The sequence below is a fragment of the Penicillium cataractarum genome (genome assembly GCF_028827025.1).
Source record: "Penicillium cataractarum strain IBT 29864 chromosome Unknown utg000010l, whole genome shotgun sequence".
Lineage (NCBI taxonomy): Eukaryota > Fungi > Ascomycota > Eurotiomycetes > Eurotiales > Aspergillaceae > Penicillium > Penicillium cataractarum.
The window spans coordinates 1,418,913-1,439,602 of record NW_026622746.1 but is presented as its reverse complement, the minus strand read 5'-3'; the positions used below and the strand labels follow the sequence as shown (position 1 = coordinate 1,439,602).

Genomic DNA, 20,690 nt, shown 5'->3' with positions numbered 1-20,690 from the left:
AAGTCTGTGCAGCTGCAGTATAATTCAATGAGCGCTCAAATCCAATCATCTCAACTGTTAGTAGTTTTTCCGTAATTTAAGCAGACCGCTAAACGGATCAACAAGCCACAGCATTCGTCCAAAAAGGGTAAATATTTGGAGAGATACGGAGCAATCCAGAACTAGCGGATAATTCTATGACTCGCTGATGTATAAAGAGACCAAAAAGCAAATTAACGATGTTCAACCATTTTTCTTTAAATCCGCTTGCGCTGCTTTGAATATTGCTCTCGATACTATTGTGTTTTTCAAGGGCGTCACCGGAATCGCAATGGCGACATACGAAGACAGCAAATCCCCAGAGGGGCCCAGCTCCTATCCAATCTCCCATACTATCTCTGCATCGGACGAAAGCAACACAAACATGCCTTCTTGGGATAGTGATGATGATCCCAAAAATCCTTACAACTGGCCTACTTCGCGAAAATGGGCCCTGACTTGCCTCGCCGCTTTTGCCACGTTCCTCACGATGATGAACGGGACAATGGCTACTGTTGCGCACTTTGAGATCTCCGAGGTCTTCAACATAAGCGAAACATCGTTCCCCCATTCCTACTGGATTGTGACAACATGGGCCCTTGGTGGTGCATGCTCTGCTCTGTTTATCCTCCCCCTCGCTGAGGATTTCGGAACCAGACCAGTGTTTCTCTCGACCTACCTAGTATTTCTCTGTTTTCTTGTGCCACAAGCTGTCGCCCAAAACTATGCTACACTAGTGGTCACCCGCTTCTTTGCAGGTGGCTGTGCTGCCATTTTAGCCAACACGGCTGCTGGGGTAGCTGGAAATGTTTGGAGCACCGAGTGGTCAAGATCAGTCCCGGTCAGCCTGTACATATTGGGCTATATGGCTGGGAGCAGTATGGGCCCAGTAATGGGAGCTGCAATCTTCCAATCTTTGGGATGGAGATGGATAGGCTATATGCAGCTTATCTGGTTTGCAGCACTATTCCCCGTCTACTACTTCTTCTTCCATGAGACACGAGGAAGCGCAATCCTAACACAACAAGGGAAATCTAAGGATAAAGGAAATGACTCTGTCGGTTCAGAAAAGACGGCTACGACATCTACGTCGAGCTTAAGAAACCTCACTGCCAGTGCGACGAGGCCAATGATACTATTTTGCACCGAGCCAGTTCTATTCGTGTCGACGTTATGGTCTGCCTTCACAATTGGAACGCTATTTCTTTTCACTCAATCAGTTGAACAAGTATTCATGGAAATATACGACTGGAGTGTCACTCAGACCGGATTCGTCCAGTGCGCAATTGTGATCGGCGAGTGTATAGGATGGTCTCTGAATTTCCTATCTCGGAAGCTTTATCTTACGTCTACTTCACGAAATACTGAAGTTCCCGGAGCTCCAATTCCAGAGGCTAGACTCTACATGGCCGTTTTTGGAGGAGTCTTTGGTATCTCCGGTGGCATGTTTACCTACGCTTGGACTTCCTATCCTCATATCCCGTGGATCGCCCCCGCCATCAGTTTAACTATGGTCGGGGCTGGCAGTGTCCTCGTTGTCTCAGGAGTGACCGATTATGTGGTCGACGCATACAGTCACTACGCCGGGAGCGCAATGGGGGCCGTTGCCACCGGAGAGAATATCTTCTCTGCCTTCTTGCCCCTAGCAACATTCAGCATGTACAACAATTTGGGACTAAACTGGGCAAGCACAATGCTTGCTTTTATCTCTCTGGTGCTCTCGCTAGTTCCGACGCTTATGTTTGTTTGGGGGAAAGAGGTTCGGGCCCGAAGCACCTTCATGAACGAGATGACAGAAGATGGCTCTAAAAGGAGCGATGATATGGTTTAGAACAATTTGAAACTCGGATATTGAGCTCACGGTGACTGGATGGAACTACATATTTGATGAGAAAGTTTACATAGAATAGATGATGATAATAGAATAAGTCATTGGATGCTGGTACTAGAGATAATGCAATTTCTTCTGTGTAGGACACATGGGCAGGCATTATTTACTCCTCCATATACTATCTTTGCCATGAAAAGTAAACTATAACCGACCGAATCTACTAAGGTAGACCCAGAAGCAAAAGACACGAACTAAAATCGAGCTCTAGGCAATGGTCTCAGCCTGAATCGGGAGACTTTCAATACCCGGCTTGTTGATCCACTATGAAATGGCGATTTATTCTCTAGTTGTCTCTTTTGGGGCGACGGCAAAATCGTATTAAGCTTTCGGCATTTCTGGGGGACATCATGGATCTTTGTTATGGTAAGACATACCCCAATGCCCCGCTCAACTTCCCCCTCGGGTAGATCGGGTTCTCATCCGAGGGGTTCTCCACCGACATGGATATGGCCCGAGAACCCGAGAATGACGCTGGGCAGCTTCCTGGGAGAAGTGAGAAAGAACTATAAGGCTTGCATCGCGAGGAGAATTAAATCCTGTCCTCTACTTTCTGGAACTGTATTCAATTTCACTGATTCTATTTTCTTTGAACGATAATTCACATCCGAAGAAAGCTTCAAAATGGCATCATCGTTCTCGACTGGACTAAAGGACCCAAGTCTCTTCATCGAGAAATCATACATTGATGGCCAATGGGTCTCATCCAAGTCAAACGCAACCTTCAAAGTTTACAACCCCGCCACCGAAGAGGTTGTCGGCTCATGCCCCGAATCGAACACAGACGACATTAACGCCGCTATCCAGGCTGCATCAACAGCCTTCCCTTCATGGCGCGCTCAGTCAGGTCGGCAACGGGGACGCATTCTGCGCCGACTGTTTGAACTGCTAGTTGCGAACAAGGAAGACATTGGCAAGATCATCACAGCCGAGAATGGCAAGGCAAAGGGCGATGCCGAAGGAGAGGCTCTGTTCTCTGCCGGATTTTTTGAATGGTTCTCGGAGGAGGCACCGCGAATCTACGGTGATGTTATCCCACACAGCAACCCATCTTGCCGTACGCAGGTCCTAAAGGAGCCCATCGGTGTGTGTGGGTTGATCACTCCCTGGAACTTCCCGATGGCCATGGGAGCACGCAAGGTAAGTCCAAGAATTTATCAAATGGTAGTCTTCATAGGCTAACTCTAAATGCTTTTTCTCAGGTGGCTGCTGCCTTGGCGGCTGGATGTACTGTTGTCATGAAGTCAGACGGCCTGACTCCATTCTCTTCTAACGTGTTGGCTGTTCTTGCCGAGCGTGCTGGTGTTCCGAAGGGTGTGTTCAACGTTGTCACAGCATTGGATAACACACCTTCTCTCGGACTGGCACTTTGCGAATCGGATATTGTGAAGAAGATCTCATTCACCGGCTCGACCCGCGTTGGCAAGCTGCTCATGCAGCAGTCTAGCAGCACACTGAAGAAGCTGAGCCTCGAGCTTGGCGGAAACGCTCCATTCATTGTCTTTGACGACGCTGACGTGGAGACTGCCGTTTCAAGTGCCATTATCAGCAAGTTCAAGGTCACCGGACAGACTTGTGTGTGCGTAAACCGATTCTTTATCCAAGAGGGTATTTACGAGCAATTTAGCAAGCGCTTCGTGGAGGAAATGAAGAAATTCCAAGTTGGTAATGGCCATGATGCCGCCTCAACCCACGGTCCTCTCACCAACGGCGTGGCCAAGACACAAGAGCACATCAGCGATGCTCTGGGCAAGAACGCTACCGTACTTCTCGGCGGTAACCCTCTATTATCTATTGGAAAGAACTTCCACGAGCTCACTATCCTGGGCAATGTCGACGATTCGATGAAGATTGCGTACGAGGAGACTTTCGGCCCCGTCGCAGCGCTTGCCAAGTTCTCGACTGAAGATGAGGTCGTTCGCCGTGCAAACAACTGTGAGGTTGGTCTTGCATCTTACCTTATGACGAGCGACCTGGGTAAGGCACACCGAGTATCTGAGCGATTGGAATTCGGTATGGTTGCGATCAACACTGGAATCATTTCAGACTCTGCTGCGCCGTGAGTTTACCCATTACCCAGGGTTGATGCATAGATGTACTGACTGCTGGTAGATTTGGTGGTGTTAAACACTCCGGCATGGGTCGCGAGGGCAGCAAGTACGGCATTGACGACTATGTTAACATCAAGATGATTGTGACTGGTGGTATCAACACTGTGTACACATCTAGCTTGTAAATGTTGAATTCGACGGATAGAAGGATGGGCTAGTAGATTTCAGCACCCCAAAGAATGGAACTAAAGATTTTCCACGATGGTATAAGTCCAGGCGTTCCCAGCCATGCTTTATCAATGGAACCTCTGTCTACTTCGTGGTCATTCCACAATTGAATGCGACACACGAAAGGCTGTTAAATGGCAAAGGATTGTTCTCGAATTAGTTTTATATCTTGAAAATTCCTATTTCAGAAATGGGGATATTTTTTGAGCCACCGTGTCTATCATAACTGCGCAAAAGAGAAGTACCGACCTCGACAGAAGAGTACAGATAACCTAAACAAATACACCGCCAGGAATAAATTCGAAAAGTACGCCTTGGAATCATTTTCCAAACATTCACGGGTTAAAATTTTTAACATTAATGAGAAGGGACTAATAGACTTTGTCGTTACTATTTTGCTCTTTGATATGGCACTTCGTTGCAACAAGGGAGCTCAGAATTTCCCAAGTGGATAATCAACTATGTCTAGTTCTCCTAGCTTCTCCCTACGATAACCCGCACATCTTGATCCTATGAGCAGATCTTAACTACTTCCATTTCGGTGGTGCATATCGCTACTCATCTCGTTTCAGAGCACACGGCAAACACTACAGTGGAACACCTGTTCGTATATATACTGAGCAGAATAATATGGCCAAGATAATACCAAGACCCCTAGACCCTCAGTAGGACCGGCATGCCTCAGTAAGGTGGATAAGCCTCGTAAAACCGATCCACATCTCTTACGTAGAATAACTTAGCTTGGCCGAAACACGTTTCTATTTATATTATACGATTCGTATTTCACAGTAGAGCATGATATACAATCGCATGGAATTCAGACATGCGAAAGGCAATCAATGCAATGCGAGTCATTCTTCATTCACGAGGACGAGAACATGATGACGGCAAGAAGAAATAAAGCATGTGAAAGAAGTCAACGGGGAAACCGAAGGCCGAAGTTTCACGGAAAGCTTAATTGGGGGCGGGGTTTCAGAAAACCTTTCTAGAAGCACCCCATCACTGACGAGTAGTTCACTTGCTGCGATTACAAGAACATTAGGAAATAGCTAACATCAGTGGCTACACTACTAATTCTTATTTTGTATAGTATATGAGCAATGGTTGTCAAACCACTCTAAGATGCCGAGTCCCATCTCGGGTTCAGTTTCAACTGAGATATGCCATGCAGCTTTTGAACGAACTGCCAGGACCCCGTCGTTTAATGTGGAAAGGTCGCATAACAAGAAAACTGCCCATTGGACAGTATCTCGTTCGTCCGGCGAGTCCCCCGTAATCTGCCCAATAACCATGGTCATCTATAGTGGATCCGCCCCTTAGCGCACGTTTCCATGCCTCGGGTGACATTCGATGCTACCTTGCTGCCGTAGCTCCTGCAGTCTAGACAGGGGCGGTTTTGAAGATAGAAAACATTCCTCGCAGGCAGTGGGACACTGTCACGGCAATCCTCCCTTGTGGCGGGGCTCTAGAGATGTCCATTGGATGGTATCCTTGAAGCCCGATGGAGACGACCGGAGATCCAGCGGGATTGATGCCTAGCTAGGTGTCTCGAAGGTCTATTTCCTTGGGTTATTTATTCTCGTATCGAATTCGGTAGCTTAATCGATGAATGAGCGAATCATTCCAACAAGAGTATCTCCACTCTAGAAGGGCTCGTGTGTAGTCCGTCGCTTCGAATATTCCTAACTCCAAGGCCAAATCGCAAAATCTGAAACTTCCCCTCTCGAATTCTCCTCTCGAGTCTTGTTTCTTGGAAGGAGAACTCGCTTCTTTCTTGATGTTGCTAACTGTTACATTTATGTCGCAGAAGAAAGATGCGACATTAATAGCCAGCGATTAGTGACTCTTCGATCAGAGAGCTCACAGCAGCCATTACGATAAATCATTGAGACCTGAAAAGAGGAAAGGCAGACAGAGAGGCATCGCATCTTCAAAATGGGCTCAAAAATGCCTCTCGTTGGTCCCAGTTTAGCCATTTTCATCGTTTCGATTGTGATGATGGTTCTTTCGATCGTGGCCGTCTCTCTGAGGACTTTCGTACGACTCTATATCGTTCGAGCATTTGGTTGGGATGACGCTCTTATGCTGGCAGCGCTAGTAGGTTCTTTGAGAAATGTCAGCAGAATATCTTACTAATTATATGACAGGCATTATTCGTGATCTTGAACGCATGTAGCTTCATTGGGGCCATGAATGGGGCTGGCCGTACTAGCGCTGCTTTCAAAAATCACGAAGTCTATAGAACGGCGTTGCTGGTAAGAAAGTTTGCTTAGAACGCACATGATAACTTTCCATTCCATTCATTCATCCCACGTTGATCCAAGTTGATGAGCGCTAACCGAGATGACTGCTGCTAGTACTGGTGGCTCTGTCAGATCTTTTACACATGGGCATCCGCACTTGCCAAAGTATCTATCGCTGTCGCCCTCCTTCGATTAACGGTCAAAAGAATTCACCGAATCATCATCTGGGGCACTATCGGTCTTACGCTTGCCGTCAGCTTCATGTTTTGGCTGGTGCTACTTCTTGATTGCCACCCAATCTCATACTTTTGGGACTATGCAGATCCTTCAAAGTCAGGAAGCTGCATGTCCGCGAATAATTTGGTCAAAGTTGCATATGTTTACAGCTGTTTGACGATTATATGCGACTTGACACTCGGACTCCTGCCGATATTCCTCGTCTGGAAGCTGCAGATGAACTATCGGACGAAGATTGCGGTTGGCGGAATCCTCAGTATGGGCGCGATGTAAGTGAACAATTTTATGATATTGGTTGCCTGTGTTGAAGCATCTAACACTTATGGAATAGCGCAAGCGTCGCAGTCATTATCCGAATCCCGTTCCTCCATTTCTATGCTGACACAAATTTCCTCCGTAAGTCGGTGGTGGAAGATGCCGATCACTCCTACGGGCGTATTGTTTTTGAAACATGTTCTAATCTTCCTCAAGACTCTACCTATCAAATAGCCATCTGGTCAGTCGTCGAAACAGGCCTCGGAATCACAGCAAGCAGTCTCTTCACTCTCCGACCACTCTTTCGTTGGCTACTCGACGAAAAGTTGTCCTACGGTCGAAACACTCGCAGTCAAGGACGAGACTATAACAAATACGCGCTCTCCAGTTTCAACAACGACGGGTTGAGGGTAGGTAATAATTCGGGAAATCGGTCTTGCAATGACGGCAAGGTAGTCAATCAAGTCACAATTCCCCCACTCCGGGATTTTATGACTGGTAACAGCAGCGAAGAAGCTTTGTACCCTGAGCCAAATCCCATCACTTCGGGGAACTATGTCACGGTCTCAAGGACATTTGTACAGACTATTTCAGAAAGAACGAAATAGGTTTGCAGCTTGGCGTTACGGCCTGGTTGGCATGAATTCACTATCTAATTGTTTAGCAATGGTATATGATATATTGGCTGCACCTCTTGCACTGTTTCCTAGCCTATGTTTGTTTCAGCCGCTTACTAGTGTAGAATACTTTTAAGGTTACAGTACAGAGGGGGTTGACAAAGTACAGTCAGCGTTCATAAGTATTTGAAACATGGTACGTGCGCCACTTAGCATTTTACCCGTGGGCGGAAGTACTGTGTTCCAAATACTAATGAACGGCCACTGTAGGTAGAAGTTATTGAATAAGTGCCTATTTTATACTTTTTTATGCAGTTAGTATTTTTTCGATTAATAAAGATCTTTCTTATATACTAGTATCGAGGTAAAGTACTGTTACCACGGATCTTCGTTTAGATATAGAGAAAAGCCCACCTCTTCTGACACTTCTTAATGATTAATTTGTGTAGGAATGAAGAAAAAGGAGAAATTTGTCAAGTTCACTCACACTTACTCGTTAACCTTTAAAGAAAGCTGTACTGTAATAGTTACTGCTTAGGCATGCCCTCCATTGATACCTGAAGCGTAAGGTGTTTACCATCTATGCCTGAGGCGGCAACATATTTTGTCCGCCATTTCCACCGCCCTCTTCTGCCGGCGGTGCAAAAATCAAAGCGAAAAATATTCTGATCCCGCCGCAGAAAGCTCCCGACGCCGATCGCCGCGGAGGAATTAATCTGTGCAGCAATTTTTCAGATTGATTCTGATCTCACAGCACAGCGCCACCACCATGTCCAGCGCTGGACTCAAGACCAAGACCAAGCGGGTCTCCGCTCGGTCACCCTTCGAGAACACCACTGCTCAAATTCACGCGGACGAGGACATTGAGATGGATGATGAGACGAGCTCGGACGAGGAGAGTGTTCCTGAGAAGGGCGAGGATGAGCTGAAGCTCGAGCGTATGCTCTTTGGAGATGATGAGGGTTTCATGGGCGCATTGAAGGCTCAGCAGGAGCGGGAGGGTGGCATGCAGCTCACTTTGCACAGCGATGCGGAGAGCGCGAGCGGTGATGAAGAGGCGGATGATGAAAATGATTTGAACAATATGGCTGACGCCGATGTATGTGGCTTCTCGACTCCAACCTTCTTCTAGCAGTCAAACTAACTATTTCCCCTCCAATTAGCTCTTCTTCCTCGACTCCGGCGATGTGCAAACCACCGATCTCATTGAATCCCCCGAGACTCCCTCCGACGAGGAAGATGAAGAGGAATCTGCTCCCGCAGTTTGGCACGACAGTGACGACGAGCGCATCGCGGTCTCTCTGGTTAGCCAGTCTAAGCTGCGCAAACTGCGCAACACCGAATCCGAAGATATCATCAGTGGCACGGAGTACATTCGACGATTGCGCCGGCAATTCCAGCGCATGAATCCCACCCCCGAGTGGGCAGACCCCGAGCTCGCTTCCAAGCGCCGCAAGACCGATTCAGACGACTCGGATGTGGATAGAGATGAGGCGATGGACTCTGATGAGGATGAGGAATTGGCCGCGCAGCCGCTGGCCAAGCTCCTCCAAAATACTACCGAGCTCACTCGCATCGAGGACAATACCAAGACAGGTAGCAAGCGCAAGCTGCGCCAGGAAGTGGTTGACATTCAACGATTGAAGGACATCGGCAAGACGCAACCGGTAAGAACAGACACGACCTTTGACAAAATACATCACTCCGTTCTAACAAATCTATACAGTCCTCCATCGACTCCCTCATGTTCCACCCACACTACCCACTCCTCCTCTCTTCCGGCCCAGCCTCCACCCTCTTCCTGCACCACATCTCACCCTCTGCACCCTCGCCAAACCCCCTCCTCACCTCCCTGCACATCAAGCACACCCCCCCCCACACCTCAGCCTTCGCCCCTCCCACCGGAAACCGAATCTTCGCCTCCGGCCGCCGCCGCTACTTCCACATCTGGGACCTGGACACGGGCAAAGTGGACAAAGTCAACGGCCCCGCCGACCGCAAGGAAGAACAAAAGTCCATGGAGCGCTTCAAGGTATCCCCCTGCGGACGGTACGTCGGTCTGGTCGGTACATCGCGCAAGGGCGGTGGTATGATCAACGTCCTAGACTCAGGCACCGCCCAATGGATCGCGCAGGTGCGGGTTGACGGACGCGGAGGTGTGGCTGATTTCGCATGGTGGTCGGACGGCGAGGGTATGACCGTTGCCAGTAAGAACGGCGAGGTGTCCGAGTGGGATGGCCGACAGCGCCGTATTATCGCGCGCTGGCTGGATGCCGGTGCCGTGGGTAATACCGTGATTGCCCTTGGCGGACGCAGTGGTCGGGATCACCTTGGTGGAGACCGCTGGGTGGCTATTGGTAGCACCACTGGTATTGTGAATATCTACGATCGCCGTGAATGGGCTGCGGCTGCAGCCGCAGGTGCAAAGAGTAATGCCGACGACTCGACGCAGGCGGGTGTCCCGCGAAGCCCGACGCCAGCCCGTGTGTTTGACCAGCTTACCACGCCGATTAGTCATTTGGTGTTTGCACCGGATGGACAGATGATGGTGATGGCTAGTCGGTGGAAGCGTGATGCGCTGAGACTTGGTACGTATAGCACAACATCCTCGACTCTGCCTCGAGTCGATCCTTTTTGGTGAATACCTCGCTAATTATATAATAGTACACCTCCCCTCCTGCACCGTCTACCGCAACTGGCCCACCTCCAACACCCCACTTGGCCGTATCTCGTCCGTGGCCATCTCGCCCAATAACGAGCAGTTGGCCGTGGCCAATGAGCAGGGTCGTATCCGCCTGTTCGAGATTAGAGGGTAGATATCTCGTGGTTTTGTGGGTGATTCTGTCTTGAATATTTTATATCCGGCGTCATTGAGAGCATGCTCGAGTATTGTAAATAGCTTGAGTATATGGCATGGCCTGCATGAATGCACTATTTTCATCGCACTTCTTTGAAGGTTTAACAGTGACTATCAAATCAGGTAATATAGTAATGTTCTGATGGGATACGAGGCTGGAAATGAGCAAGTTAGGACTCAAATCGGTGTATTCACCATACCCAAGAACGTGACTGGACTAGAGTCCACTGCGAGAGCTATAACAACGCAGTATATCTTGAAACCAAGATACAAACTAATCCCAACAACGAAGTACAAAATACAAAAATAAACAAGATAATCAGTCTAAATCTTATATTTGTATCCAACCTCTTTTCCCCTCTCTCTCTCTCTCTCTCTCTCTCTCTCTGTAAAGAAAAAAAAATTCTAAAACGCAAATCCGAGTATCCAAATCACGCCAAACTCAACTAAATAAAAACAAAAACAAAAACATGAAAGTCCAACAAATCCAAGCGATAAGCCAATGCCTAAATCTTAAATGAATGAGTGAATGTGCGGATGAGTCGTGAGGGAATGTAGTCATCTCTAGCGCCGTGTCCAAGTAAAGCAAAGTAAATGAAAGTCGTGATCAAAGCCAAAAAAAGTCAGGTCATCATCTCTCGTGTCGCTGTAGGCCGAGACCAGGGCCGGGTAGTAAAGGAATGGAAACGCTTTCGTGGGCGCCAGGCCGGGGCATGTCTATACTCTTGGTTCCTTTGTGGGTAAGAGGAACTGTAACAAAAAGGAAAGGAAAGGAGAACAGAACAGAACAGAACAGAATAAACAGGGGGTATGGGGGGTATATATCGGATGAAAGAGCAAAGAAAACAGTATGGGGTATAGGTCAATAGTAATCCGAAAGGGTCCTCAAGACGGGACCGCAGGGATGCAAATCCTTGCAAATCCTCGATATCAAAGATGAGCGATCCCTGGTATAGGAATCGGCATCATGTCTGGTGTGCAACTCGGTATGTCGCAGGTGTAGGGGTATCATCACTCTCCAACCCCAACCTCAGCCCACCTAGGCGCCCTCTTCGCCTCACCAATGTAATCCCTAATAACACAAGCCTCGCGATCAGGTCCCTGACACACCTTCCGACGATTCAAATGCTTAAATCTCGGTCCAATAGGCCCATTAACATAATGGTACTGGCCCGCAAAGCGATACTGCCGAGAATCACCCAGCGGGTAAAATTTATCACCCCAGTGGCCCCGGAAATAGAACCACTCCGTCGGTGCGTCAGGTGTAAATGTTGATGAGCGGAGGTCGTCCGTGTCGTAGTCGTAGGTGTAGCCTTTGGCGTTTAGGACGGGATCCCAGAGGGGGCCGCGGTCTGTGATGTCGTGGAGGAGGCCCCAGGGGAGGATGTATTCGTGGACGCCGGCGTGAGCGTACATGGCGTGGCTTCCTTCGGCGGAGTAGATGACCGGCTTTGGTGTGTTAGTATTAGATTTGGGGAAGGGGATTTTGGTTGTGACTGCTACTCACCCGTCGTCCAATTTTCTCAACTGCTTCGTACCGATATGCCTCGCCGGCAGTGTGCGCGCTGAAGAAGAGGGCCTTCGGCTGGCCATTGTGGAATCGCATCAGACAGTGTTCCCAATCGCCAACGTGGTTCCCAAATCGCACGTTGACAACGGTATTCCCAAGGTTGAAGCTGTAAAAGTAGAACCAAAAGGCGTCCACAATTCCGTTTCCCTTGTCCATCACCAGCAAGACTGCAGGCGCATCACTGCGACCTCCAGCGCCCTGATTGCGACTCCCCTGAAGAGGTTCCTGAACAGGAGGATGCCCCCCGTATCGCTTCCTCAATTCCTGCTTGAAGCGGCGATGGGCTTCCTCTGATTCCCGCGCTAGCTGTTCCTGTTCTATGCGGTCCCGTCCTTCCTCGGTATATCGTCTCAAGTCGTCCCATTCGGCGCGATCGTCATCACTCTCATCTAGAATTTCACCGTCGACTCGGCCATCCCAATCGGCCCAAGACTCATCCAAGGCATTGCCATTGCCGTTGCCATCTTCATCTTCATCATTCCCTGGTATGCGGGGAATATTCTGCTCCCCTTCAAGCCACGGCGGGCGCGTAGTGGGGTCATCATCACTAGTCAAAAACACATGGCGACCACCCTCCCACTGATTCAACCCATTCAAATCTTCCAACGTAGGATGATCCCATTGGGCCTGAATCGGGGTATAATTGAGCATGGGCGTCGTATGATATAAATGCTCAGCGATATCCCCGGGCCAAAACTGCTCGCCGGAATAAAGATGGACGAGTGGGGCATAGTCGAAGACGTAGTCGGGGATCTCCCGTCGCGCCCGCTCATCGGCATCCCACTCGGACTGATTATCCTTATCGGCCCCGCTAGTCCACCACGTCCGCCACGGCTTCTTTGCCAAATTTTCGTCATTCAATTCGGACCAGCGCGTCGGATCACGATGTCCATAGTGTCGGGAGATCATGCGAAAGTGTGTTGCGCCGCAGACTCCGAGCCAGCGGCATGCCTTGCGGTCGAACCATGACCCCGAGGTGGCCAGCCAGCTCGGCTCTTCCTTATCCTCTTCGTACCAGACCCAGGCGTTGGGGCGGAGGGTCCGGGCTAGACTGTTGATGGAGACGTAGAGGATTAGAGAGGTGAGGGTTGCAATGGCCGCTTTGACCTTGCGCGTCATCTGCTGAAGCGACTCGGCAGCGACTGCCAATGTCGAGCTCGCCGAGTGGTCAGCGGGAGCGGGCTGCTGCTGTTCATAGACCGCAAGGGCGGCTGTCGCAAGGGATCCAGACGAAGCCGAATGGTCGTGGGGATCCGAGTCAATGCAATGGTGAGCGAGGGGTACTGCCGTGGTAGGCGAGCATGCCGTGGAGAAGGGATCACGGTGATCTATAGTGGGACGAGAAGCAACGAGAGAAAGTAGAGAACACAACAGTAGCAGTCGTAGTAGTAAGTACGGCAGGGGAGAGACTATAAAGACCGAGAGTCAGAGACACATTTGAATCAATGGCTCTTGTTAACCGGGACTTCCGAGTCCAGCGATCTCCCCCGTGAGCAGATGAGTCGAAAGGAATTAAGAAAAAATAATAGACCAAAAAAAAAATCAAACAGAAAGCGGCCAAAAGTCAAAAAATGGGGGAATCTCGAACAAGTCAGCGCGGGCGGCCGGGAACGTGCGGAAATGCATGGCAGCCAGAGCCAAGCCGGATGCGATCGCCCAGAGGGTCGATGATTATCACGGTACATCGAGTCATGTACAGGATGGTCCCCCTCCTGCAGGGGACCCGCGGCCTGACGCGATCAACGGAAGACTCGGATCACTTACCAATCCATGATGGTCGGGCCATGGTTGTGTCGGGTACTTTCGATGACGGCAGGAGGAGGGGGACAATACCTAATGCCTCCAGGATGAATAGGAAGTGGTGGAGTCGAGAAGAGGGGCAGGGAATTACTGTACAAAAAGGGCGTAAGGCTGAGAAAGCCGGTCTAGGGTGAACCCTGAAGTGAACCTTAAGAGATGTACAGTACATTGTAGACTACATGGTAGACAAGTAGAGTAAGAATGAATTTTTATTGACTGTACTTGAGTATTGTATACATGGAATAATTACAACGCATCTGTTGATCATATACCAAGGTCAGTGTCAACAAACAAAAGCAGGAAACCCGATGAAATCCCGAGTATACTCCATGATCCTCCTAGTAGTAGTAATACTACTACTACTAGTATCCTAGAATATTCTAGTAGTATACTAAGTACTCCGGAGTACTGAAGAATGGATACTCCGGCAGTTTGCCCCGCCGCTTTCGCCTTCCTCTCACCGCTCGGATGCCACCGCCTTTCTCACCGTCTCCATCTGCCGTCTATCTTATCGCAATCAAATCATCTCCCAATCATCATCCCTCGAAAAAAAAACATTCAAGATGGAACAACCCATGGATGCAGAAATGGATGAGTGGGAGTACGAGTATCACTACACCGAAACAGAGGTACACCATCTCATGCACTTCCCAGGTCATTCGCAAAGCTAACCACCCTCCCCCAGTCCTTCTATCTAAACCTAGACCTCTCCTCCGTCCACGGACCCATCCGCCCACCACGCCGACGCCAACAAGAAGACACCACCACCAACGCAGAAGAAGACGGATTATCACAATCAATCCCACCAGAACCCTCAATTGAAAACACCACAACCACCGAACTCTTCACGCCCCTCGAACCCACCGAACCAGAGGCTCTAGCCAACGAACGAATCCAGATCCTCGGTCTCCACACGTGCAACCCAATCGTCTCATACTGTGACCAACTCTTCAGCTGCACCTGGGCCGATCAAATAGGCACAGAACTGATCTTCGCCCACCCAGACGCTCACCCAGATACAAGCAATGGCACGGGCCAACCCCTCCCCGCCCCACTCCTGCAGGGTCCCTCCTTCGAGCTTCTCGCCGCCAACAGCGTGAAGATCCTCGGCCGCAAGGCCAACATTACCTCCAGCGCTAGCTCGGGATTGGTCGCTGAGACGCAGATAGGGACTAGCACGAGCGTTGCGACTCCTACCTCTGCAGATGAGACCCAGACTCCCGTGACCGCGAGTGTGCCCCGCCGCGCGATCCAGCCCTCGCATCAGGCGAATTTCCTGGCGCGTCTGCAGAGTATTAAGACGGCGAGGGGAGAGACGGATACAGTACGGACGACTTTTAACGCGAGGCGGAATGTGAATATTGCCGATCGGTTGGGTGCGTGGGCTCGTACGGAGGCCCAGTTGGCGGAGATTCATGCGTTGAATGATCGTGCACGGAAAGGGGATGCCGAGGCGATTGCGGCGTTGGAACATTTGATGTATGAGCTTGCGCAGCAACAGCAGCAGCGAGAGGAGGAGGAGGAGGAAGAGGAGCAGCCGTCATCGCTGCTCCCGATTGACCCCCAGCTCATGTGAGAACACGCAGCGACAAGCGACGGGACGAGCTTGACATCAGGTGGAGAGCGACGAGATCTCTAGCCGCGGAGAGCAAACCATACTGAAATTCGCACCACACTGCGACCCTGTTAGTCGGCCCGACACCAGCGATTTAGGACACCCGGAGATATTGTTCAGCTATCGGCACCTGTCAGCGTTGCTACAATGAGGCCGATGGTGCTCTCATCACGTGTGGTCACGGGCCGAAGAACCGAGCCATACCATACCGAAGCAAACAGTGGCCGACCCTACTTTATCGCAATTCCAGGGGTTCTTACATAGGTTGAGAAGCTGTTAGCTTGTGACTACGACTTTCCCTATGCTCAAGCTTAGCGTCAACGATTGACCCCGACACGCCAAGTACATGGAGATAGTTTCTCTGAGAAACTGCATCAAATTTTACGCACTCATACACCCGCTCTTCCGTGCTATCCAGGCCCCACACCCGGCAGCCCCGGACTGACTAGCCTCCTTAACGAGCCCAGAAGCTGGTGATCATCTACACCATTACGAGGATAACGTCATAGCCTATCCGACATGGGCCGAGCTGTCGCAATGATGCGACGATGACTAGGCTTTTATTCATCCACATCGAATCAAATATTGATACCCTGTCCTATCCTTTCCTGGACATCTAAATTCGAATCTCATGTGCTCGCCTTCCTTTAATTGTCCAAGCACATAACCTCCGAAACCCCGACCGTCGATCGACTACACTAGAAGTTTGTGGTAGGATGTGAATGTATTTCTGGGGCGAGGGGGGTGACGTCGTGATCTGCGGTGTGATGCTCAGTACAAACTTACGTTGGATGTACATCGGAAGACCAACTAACGCATTTCTATGTCTAACTGAATAACATAACCTTTTGACATTATCTTTCGAGAGTCTTAGATGTAAACATCGACAATTATCCCTTCCCAGACTCACAACGCTTGTAACCCTCAGTCTTATTCTGGCTTCCTTAACCCGTTCTATGCCCATCATACCCTCAACCCATAATTCAACTATCAACCATCAACCCCCTTCCTATCTTCCCAATACTCCCCCGAAACCCGAACACAAACATCCCAAATCCTCCTCCGATTAACCAACCCCAACCACCCACGGTTTTCAACCCCGAGCCCAAACTTCTGCTCAGTATTCCTTTCAAGACAAAAGAAGAGTTTCTTATAATTAACCCCAACCTTTCCTTTTCCCTGTTTCGTATCAACCACCTCTTTCTCACCATCACCATCAATATCCCTCCACACCTCCCAAGCCCAAGGAACTCTCTCCAAACAAAGAGCTTTCCAAAAAGACTCGTTCTTCGTAGCGTAATACGCCGTTACCGACGCTGCTAGGAAGTACTGTAGTGCGTCCGCGGGTAGATGTCCGCATATAAGATGCAGGATCTCGATGGGGAGGGAATTGAATGGATCGATTATCACCTTTTCTGTTTCTGTTCCTTTCGCTTTTGATCCGGTGGGTTGGCTGGGGTTTGCGGCGCTAGGCCATTTGTAGATGAAATCTAGTGCGTCGAGGGAGAATCGTAGGGGATCTATTACGGAGTACTAAAAGACATTATTAGTAGGAGAATCTAGTTGAGACATGTTAGAAACACTGGATAGGGGCCGGGTTTTCTACCTCTTCGCCCGGTATACATTCCCAGCATTGATCAACACCGGATATACCACCGTAGTCTAGATTCAGATTCGTGAGGCTGCCGATTCGTGTTGCGGTTTTGTAGAGGGTTGTTAGATCGAGGCTGGGTGCGGTCTGTCAGTGGATAGGTTCATCTTTGGGTAGGTTGTGTTGATGGGAACGAACCTGTAGAATTCAAGCTTAGCAGATGAAATTAATGTCTACACGATATATTGTGGACGAACGTACCTCTCCTTGCCTCGTCGAGAATGAGTGCAGGACCACTTGAATGCTTCCTCGAAGACGAGCATACAGTGCGTATGGAAGGGGAATACGACTTCGTTATCGTTGGAGGGGACGTAACTGGATATTTTAGCGGAGATGTTATTATCAATTCCACAGTAGCTTATGACTTACCAGTCATAGTATGGTTTTTCGCTTATGGAGGGTTGGTTCGGATCTGATACGTAAGTGTACTTTAGTTCATCTGTTAAACGCAGTCGAGTATCCTACCAAGTTTACTCACCATCGCCTTGCTCAACATATATCAACCCCTAACCAAACATCAGAAATCAGAATCATAACAACTCAACACAGAATGAAGAACGCCAAAACTCACAGCATCATCATAATTCGCACGCCCCGACACAAAAGCCCTAAATAAGAAATTAAATCATACCCCCCTAACAAAAAAAGTCCAACACCAACCTCCCACCCCCGTCCACCCCCAAAACCCTAATATCCTCAACCCACCCCACCAACTCATTCCCAGCAACATCCGGATCATAACTCCTCCTCTCATCCTGCTCCCAAACCTCCCCATCGCCATCGCCCTCTTGACAATCAGATTCAGAGTCGTGCCCTGCTTCCTCGTCCGAGTCACTAGCAAATGAATCAAAACTCCGGCCCTCCTCTATCGCTAGTAATTTCTTGGCGATTCGGCGTCGGCGCTGGGTTAGGCGGGCTCGGGAGGTGGAGCCGATATCACAGGGGACCAGGGGGCCGCTGCAGAGGAGGCAGTAGCAGTCGAATTCGCCCATGATTGGTTGGGTCTGTATGTTTTTTTATCGGTGCTTTGTTGTTTGCCGTGTTACCTAGTAAGTGGGAGGGGATAAAGTAGTAATATTGAGGAGGTGATTGTGGTGCGGTGGTTGAAGCTCGTATTCAAGATCTAGCCGAGTTTAGTCATGGAGCTTGGCTGGAGATCATCGAGGGTTTAAGGGTTCGAGGGTTCGGGGGAAATCAGTTTAACTATACGCTATAGCTCATGTCAAATGTTATTAGATTTTGGAGTTATACAGTTATTGCGCCGCGGCTCGTGTCATCCGGTTTAAGATATCTTTTGAGGTACAGTGTTTAAAGTAGGGGTTCAAAATAGAGAAAATCATATTATGACCGAAGCCTTGCGAAATAAACTGAATACCCAATCCCAGAATTACTTTTCAATATTCAAAGAAAAATAGCATCAAACTGAAACATCCCTCGTTTGTAGGTAAGGTGATTGATCCCATGAAACGACAAGCAAAACAAAAGTATCCATATCCAACGCCACCATGCTCGCTAAATACAATCTAAATCCCAAGAAGCACAGGGATATTGAAAGCAACCATCTAGATCGACTCCATGCAGCACCCGAAAAAAGAGAATGGGGAATGAGCCCGCTGTCGCAGATGCTGTTGCAGTCACCCGCAAAGCCCATCCAGCAAGGAAACACAAAGCAAGTAACCCCCAAGAAAGAGCTCGCCGATGTCCTGATCCCTACTCCAGGCTCAAACGAACAATCTTCTCCATATGAGGGATAGTCCCGCCATTGCTATCAATGGCAAAGCTGACCGGCGAAGGTGGTGGAGCCGGAGGCATACCGTCGACCAGACCGTGGGAAAGCTTGGTGGGTTTGGATGGAGCAGAGGTGGTCATGGCACGGGGAATGGTTTGCGAGTATGCGCCGAAGGTAACGGCGGTGGTGGGTGGGGCGATGGAGTGAGTGCGGGTAGCCATTGTGAAAGGTAGTATGTAGAGAGAAGTTGTGATGTGAGGAAGTGTGGTTTTGTTTATTTCAGATGAATAAAGGAGTTTGGAGGAGCTTGGTTCTTTTTGTATGCCAGCTCTGGGAGATCGGTTTGGGTGTGGGAAGTTGGACCTCGGCACGATGGGGTGGGTTTTGGGTTGCGGCTGAGAAGGTCGGCCGAGCTTGGGTTCTGCCTCGTGTCTTGTGTTTTGGGCTTATTTTAACTGTGAATTATAGAATTAGCAGTTGATCGGAGAAAATCGTGTTTCTTCTTGTTCTTCTCATGGTGGATTGGAGGGAGTTTCCGGGACTGCCCGAGGGAGAGGATTCGGAGGATCGGAGATTGTGATTGTGGCGAGATGGGGTGATGTAACAAAGATCATCACGGTTCAAAGGAAGGACTCACATGAAGATGTAACGTGTTTTGAAAATGGTGCAATCGGAGTGTAGAAAAAGAAGCTTGTGGGAGAATGTTGGAAGCGAGGTTGGTGTGAGGAGAAATGGTGATAATTTGTCGTCGGTGAGATAAGACCGAGTTGGTGGTAAGATAGCAAGATAACGGGGAGATTCCGTATTAAGAAGTCAGAGAAGGTGTAGTTGTAAGTTGAAAGATTGCCTTCTTTAAAAGAAGCAGGTCTGAAGTATGATAGCGAGCTAGCAAGACGGTTGAAGAAAGAAAAGAAAACCAGCGGGAGTTCTCCGGGAATCTGGGGGGAAATATAGCGAGCCAGGCTGAATAAATCGGATAATAATTCTATCCCAGAAAGAATATTTGAATAATAATAAAAAAAGAAAAGCGAACGGGGAAACAAAAAGAATTCCCGTGTGGAGTCAGCCCAAAGCCTCCTGGGGAAAGCCGCAGAAAGTACCCGCTACAAAGGACAAAGTACTCTTCACCCACAGAGGAGTACTCTACTCCGTACTCTAGGTTTATCCTATAATCAACTACCTCTTTTCTAGTTCAAGTTACTACAGTACTGACTATTTACTCCATCCTCCGTATAAGGAAAATGATCACGAGTAATCCGCCTCTCCAAGGCCTGGCCAACACCAACACCTAAACACCCAAACACCCAAACCCTCTTAACGAAGATCCAAGATCGACCCGCCAAGATAGCCCCATCGCCTCATTCTCATTCTCGTCGCCCAAAAGGGCCTAATAATCAGACACCACATGAGCCCAGGTATGCCCAAACGAAGCAGATAATCACCCTTACTGTAGTAAAAAGACCAAAATATCTCACCTACTACAAAGTACTATGGATAGAGCAAACATACACACCGTATAATCAAAGCAAACCAGCGCCTAACAACACAGTGTACAGATGGATGTACAAGGTACATGTACATCACCAGCACTGACGCGTTCCCCGTAATTCCGTGTGGGGGAAAGTAAAACAAAGAGCCAAAAAATGGGCCTAGACATGCCCAAACCAGAACAAGACTTCTAGTTCTCCATAGAGTGCGTACAAGGGGAAAAAGAAAGGGCGGCTACGCCTGCCAGGGGTGGAAAACCCCCGGGGAATCGCGCCCGATGGGGATCAGGTCTTCTCCGGAAATGGGGGTGGATACTAGACAGATAAGTGAGGCACGACTAGTGGCTTGACTGGGGCTTTCGGGCTTCTAGGGAGGGCTTCTAGGGGGGTTGCGCTTAGCCTTTTCACTCGCTCCGGGGAAGCAGGCTAGAAAGGCCGGTTGTG

General features: G+C 49.2%; 8 protein-coding genes across 8 annotated transcripts; 5 read left to right on the top strand and 3 right to left on the bottom strand.

The window, feature by feature from the left end:
* Positions 1 to 310: 310 nt before the first annotated feature.
* N7496_012613 (uncharacterized protein) lies at positions 311 to 1,849 on the top strand (the record flags this gene model as incomplete). Its single annotated transcript, XM_056705526.1, has 1 exon — positions 311 to 1,849. One exon carries the CDS (start codon positions 311 to 313, stop codon positions 1,847 to 1,849), a length of 1,539 nt encoding a protein of 512 aa, XP_056549424.1.
* A 681-nt stretch (positions 1,850 to 2,530) lies between these two features.
* On the top strand, positions 2,531 to 4,142 carry N7496_012612 (NAD-dependent succinate-semialdehyde dehydrogenase; the record flags this gene model as incomplete). The annotated part of the gene is made up of 3 exons (XM_056705525.1): positions 2,531 to 3,046; positions 3,109 to 3,965; positions 4,019 to 4,142. 3 exons carry the CDS (start codon positions 2,531 to 2,533, stop codon positions 4,140 to 4,142), a joined length of 1,497 nt encoding a protein of 498 aa, XP_056549423.1.
* Positions 4,143 to 6,120: 1,978 nt separating this feature from the next.
* Positions 6,121 to 7,528, top strand: N7496_012611 (uncharacterized protein; the record flags this gene model as incomplete). The annotated part of the gene is made up of 5 exons (XM_056705524.1): positions 6,121 to 6,282; positions 6,333 to 6,440; positions 6,543 to 6,934; positions 6,997 to 7,061; positions 7,137 to 7,528. 5 exons carry the CDS (start codon positions 6,121 to 6,123, stop codon positions 7,526 to 7,528), a joined length of 1,119 nt encoding a protein of 372 aa, XP_056549422.1.
* Positions 7,529 to 8,306: 778 nt separating this feature from the next.
* Positions 8,307 to 10,353, top strand: N7496_012610 (WD40 repeat domain-containing protein; the record flags this gene model as incomplete). The annotated part of the gene is made up of 4 exons (XM_056705523.1): positions 8,307 to 8,636; positions 8,701 to 9,204; positions 9,264 to 10,125; positions 10,202 to 10,353. 4 exons carry the CDS (start codon positions 8,307 to 8,309, stop codon positions 10,351 to 10,353), a joined length of 1,848 nt encoding a protein of 615 aa, XP_056549421.1.
* A 1,052-nt stretch (positions 10,354 to 11,405) lies between these two features.
* N7496_012609 (uncharacterized protein) lies at positions 11,406 to 13,750 on the bottom strand (the record flags this gene model as incomplete). The annotated part of the gene is made up of 3 exons (XM_056705522.1): positions 11,406 to 11,843; positions 11,902 to 13,373; positions 13,729 to 13,750. 3 exons carry the CDS (start codon positions 13,748 to 13,750, stop codon positions 11,406 to 11,408), a joined length of 1,932 nt encoding a protein of 643 aa, XP_056549420.1.
* A 577-nt stretch (positions 13,751 to 14,327) lies between these two features.
* On the top strand, positions 14,328 to 15,340 carry N7496_012608 (TFIIIC subunit 6 family protein; the record flags this gene model as incomplete). The annotated part of the gene is made up of 2 exons (XM_056705521.1): positions 14,328 to 14,393; positions 14,450 to 15,340. The coding sequence occupies 2 exons, from the start codon at positions 14,328 to 14,330 to the stop codon at positions 15,338 to 15,340; spliced, it is 957 nt and encodes a 318-aa protein (XP_056549419.1).
* A 1,029-nt stretch (positions 15,341 to 16,369) lies between these two features.
* Positions 16,370 to 18,022, bottom strand: N7496_012607 (uncharacterized protein; the record flags this gene model as incomplete). The annotated part of the gene is made up of 7 exons (XM_056705520.1): positions 16,370 to 16,912; positions 16,986 to 17,106; positions 17,232 to 17,345; positions 17,400 to 17,442; positions 17,509 to 17,536; positions 17,602 to 17,638; positions 17,691 to 18,022. The coding sequence occupies 7 exons, from the start codon at positions 18,020 to 18,022 to the stop codon at positions 16,370 to 16,372; spliced, it is 1,218 nt and encodes a 405-aa protein (XP_056549418.1).
* Positions 18,023 to 18,740: 718 nt separating this feature from the next.
* N7496_012606 (uncharacterized protein) lies at positions 18,741 to 18,980 on the bottom strand (the record flags this gene model as incomplete). The annotated part of the gene is made up of 1 exon (XM_056705519.1): positions 18,741 to 18,980. The coding sequence occupies one exon, from the start codon at positions 18,978 to 18,980 to the stop codon at positions 18,741 to 18,743; it is 240 nt and encodes a 79-aa protein (XP_056549417.1).
* Positions 18,981 to 20,690: the final 1,710 nt, after the last annotated feature.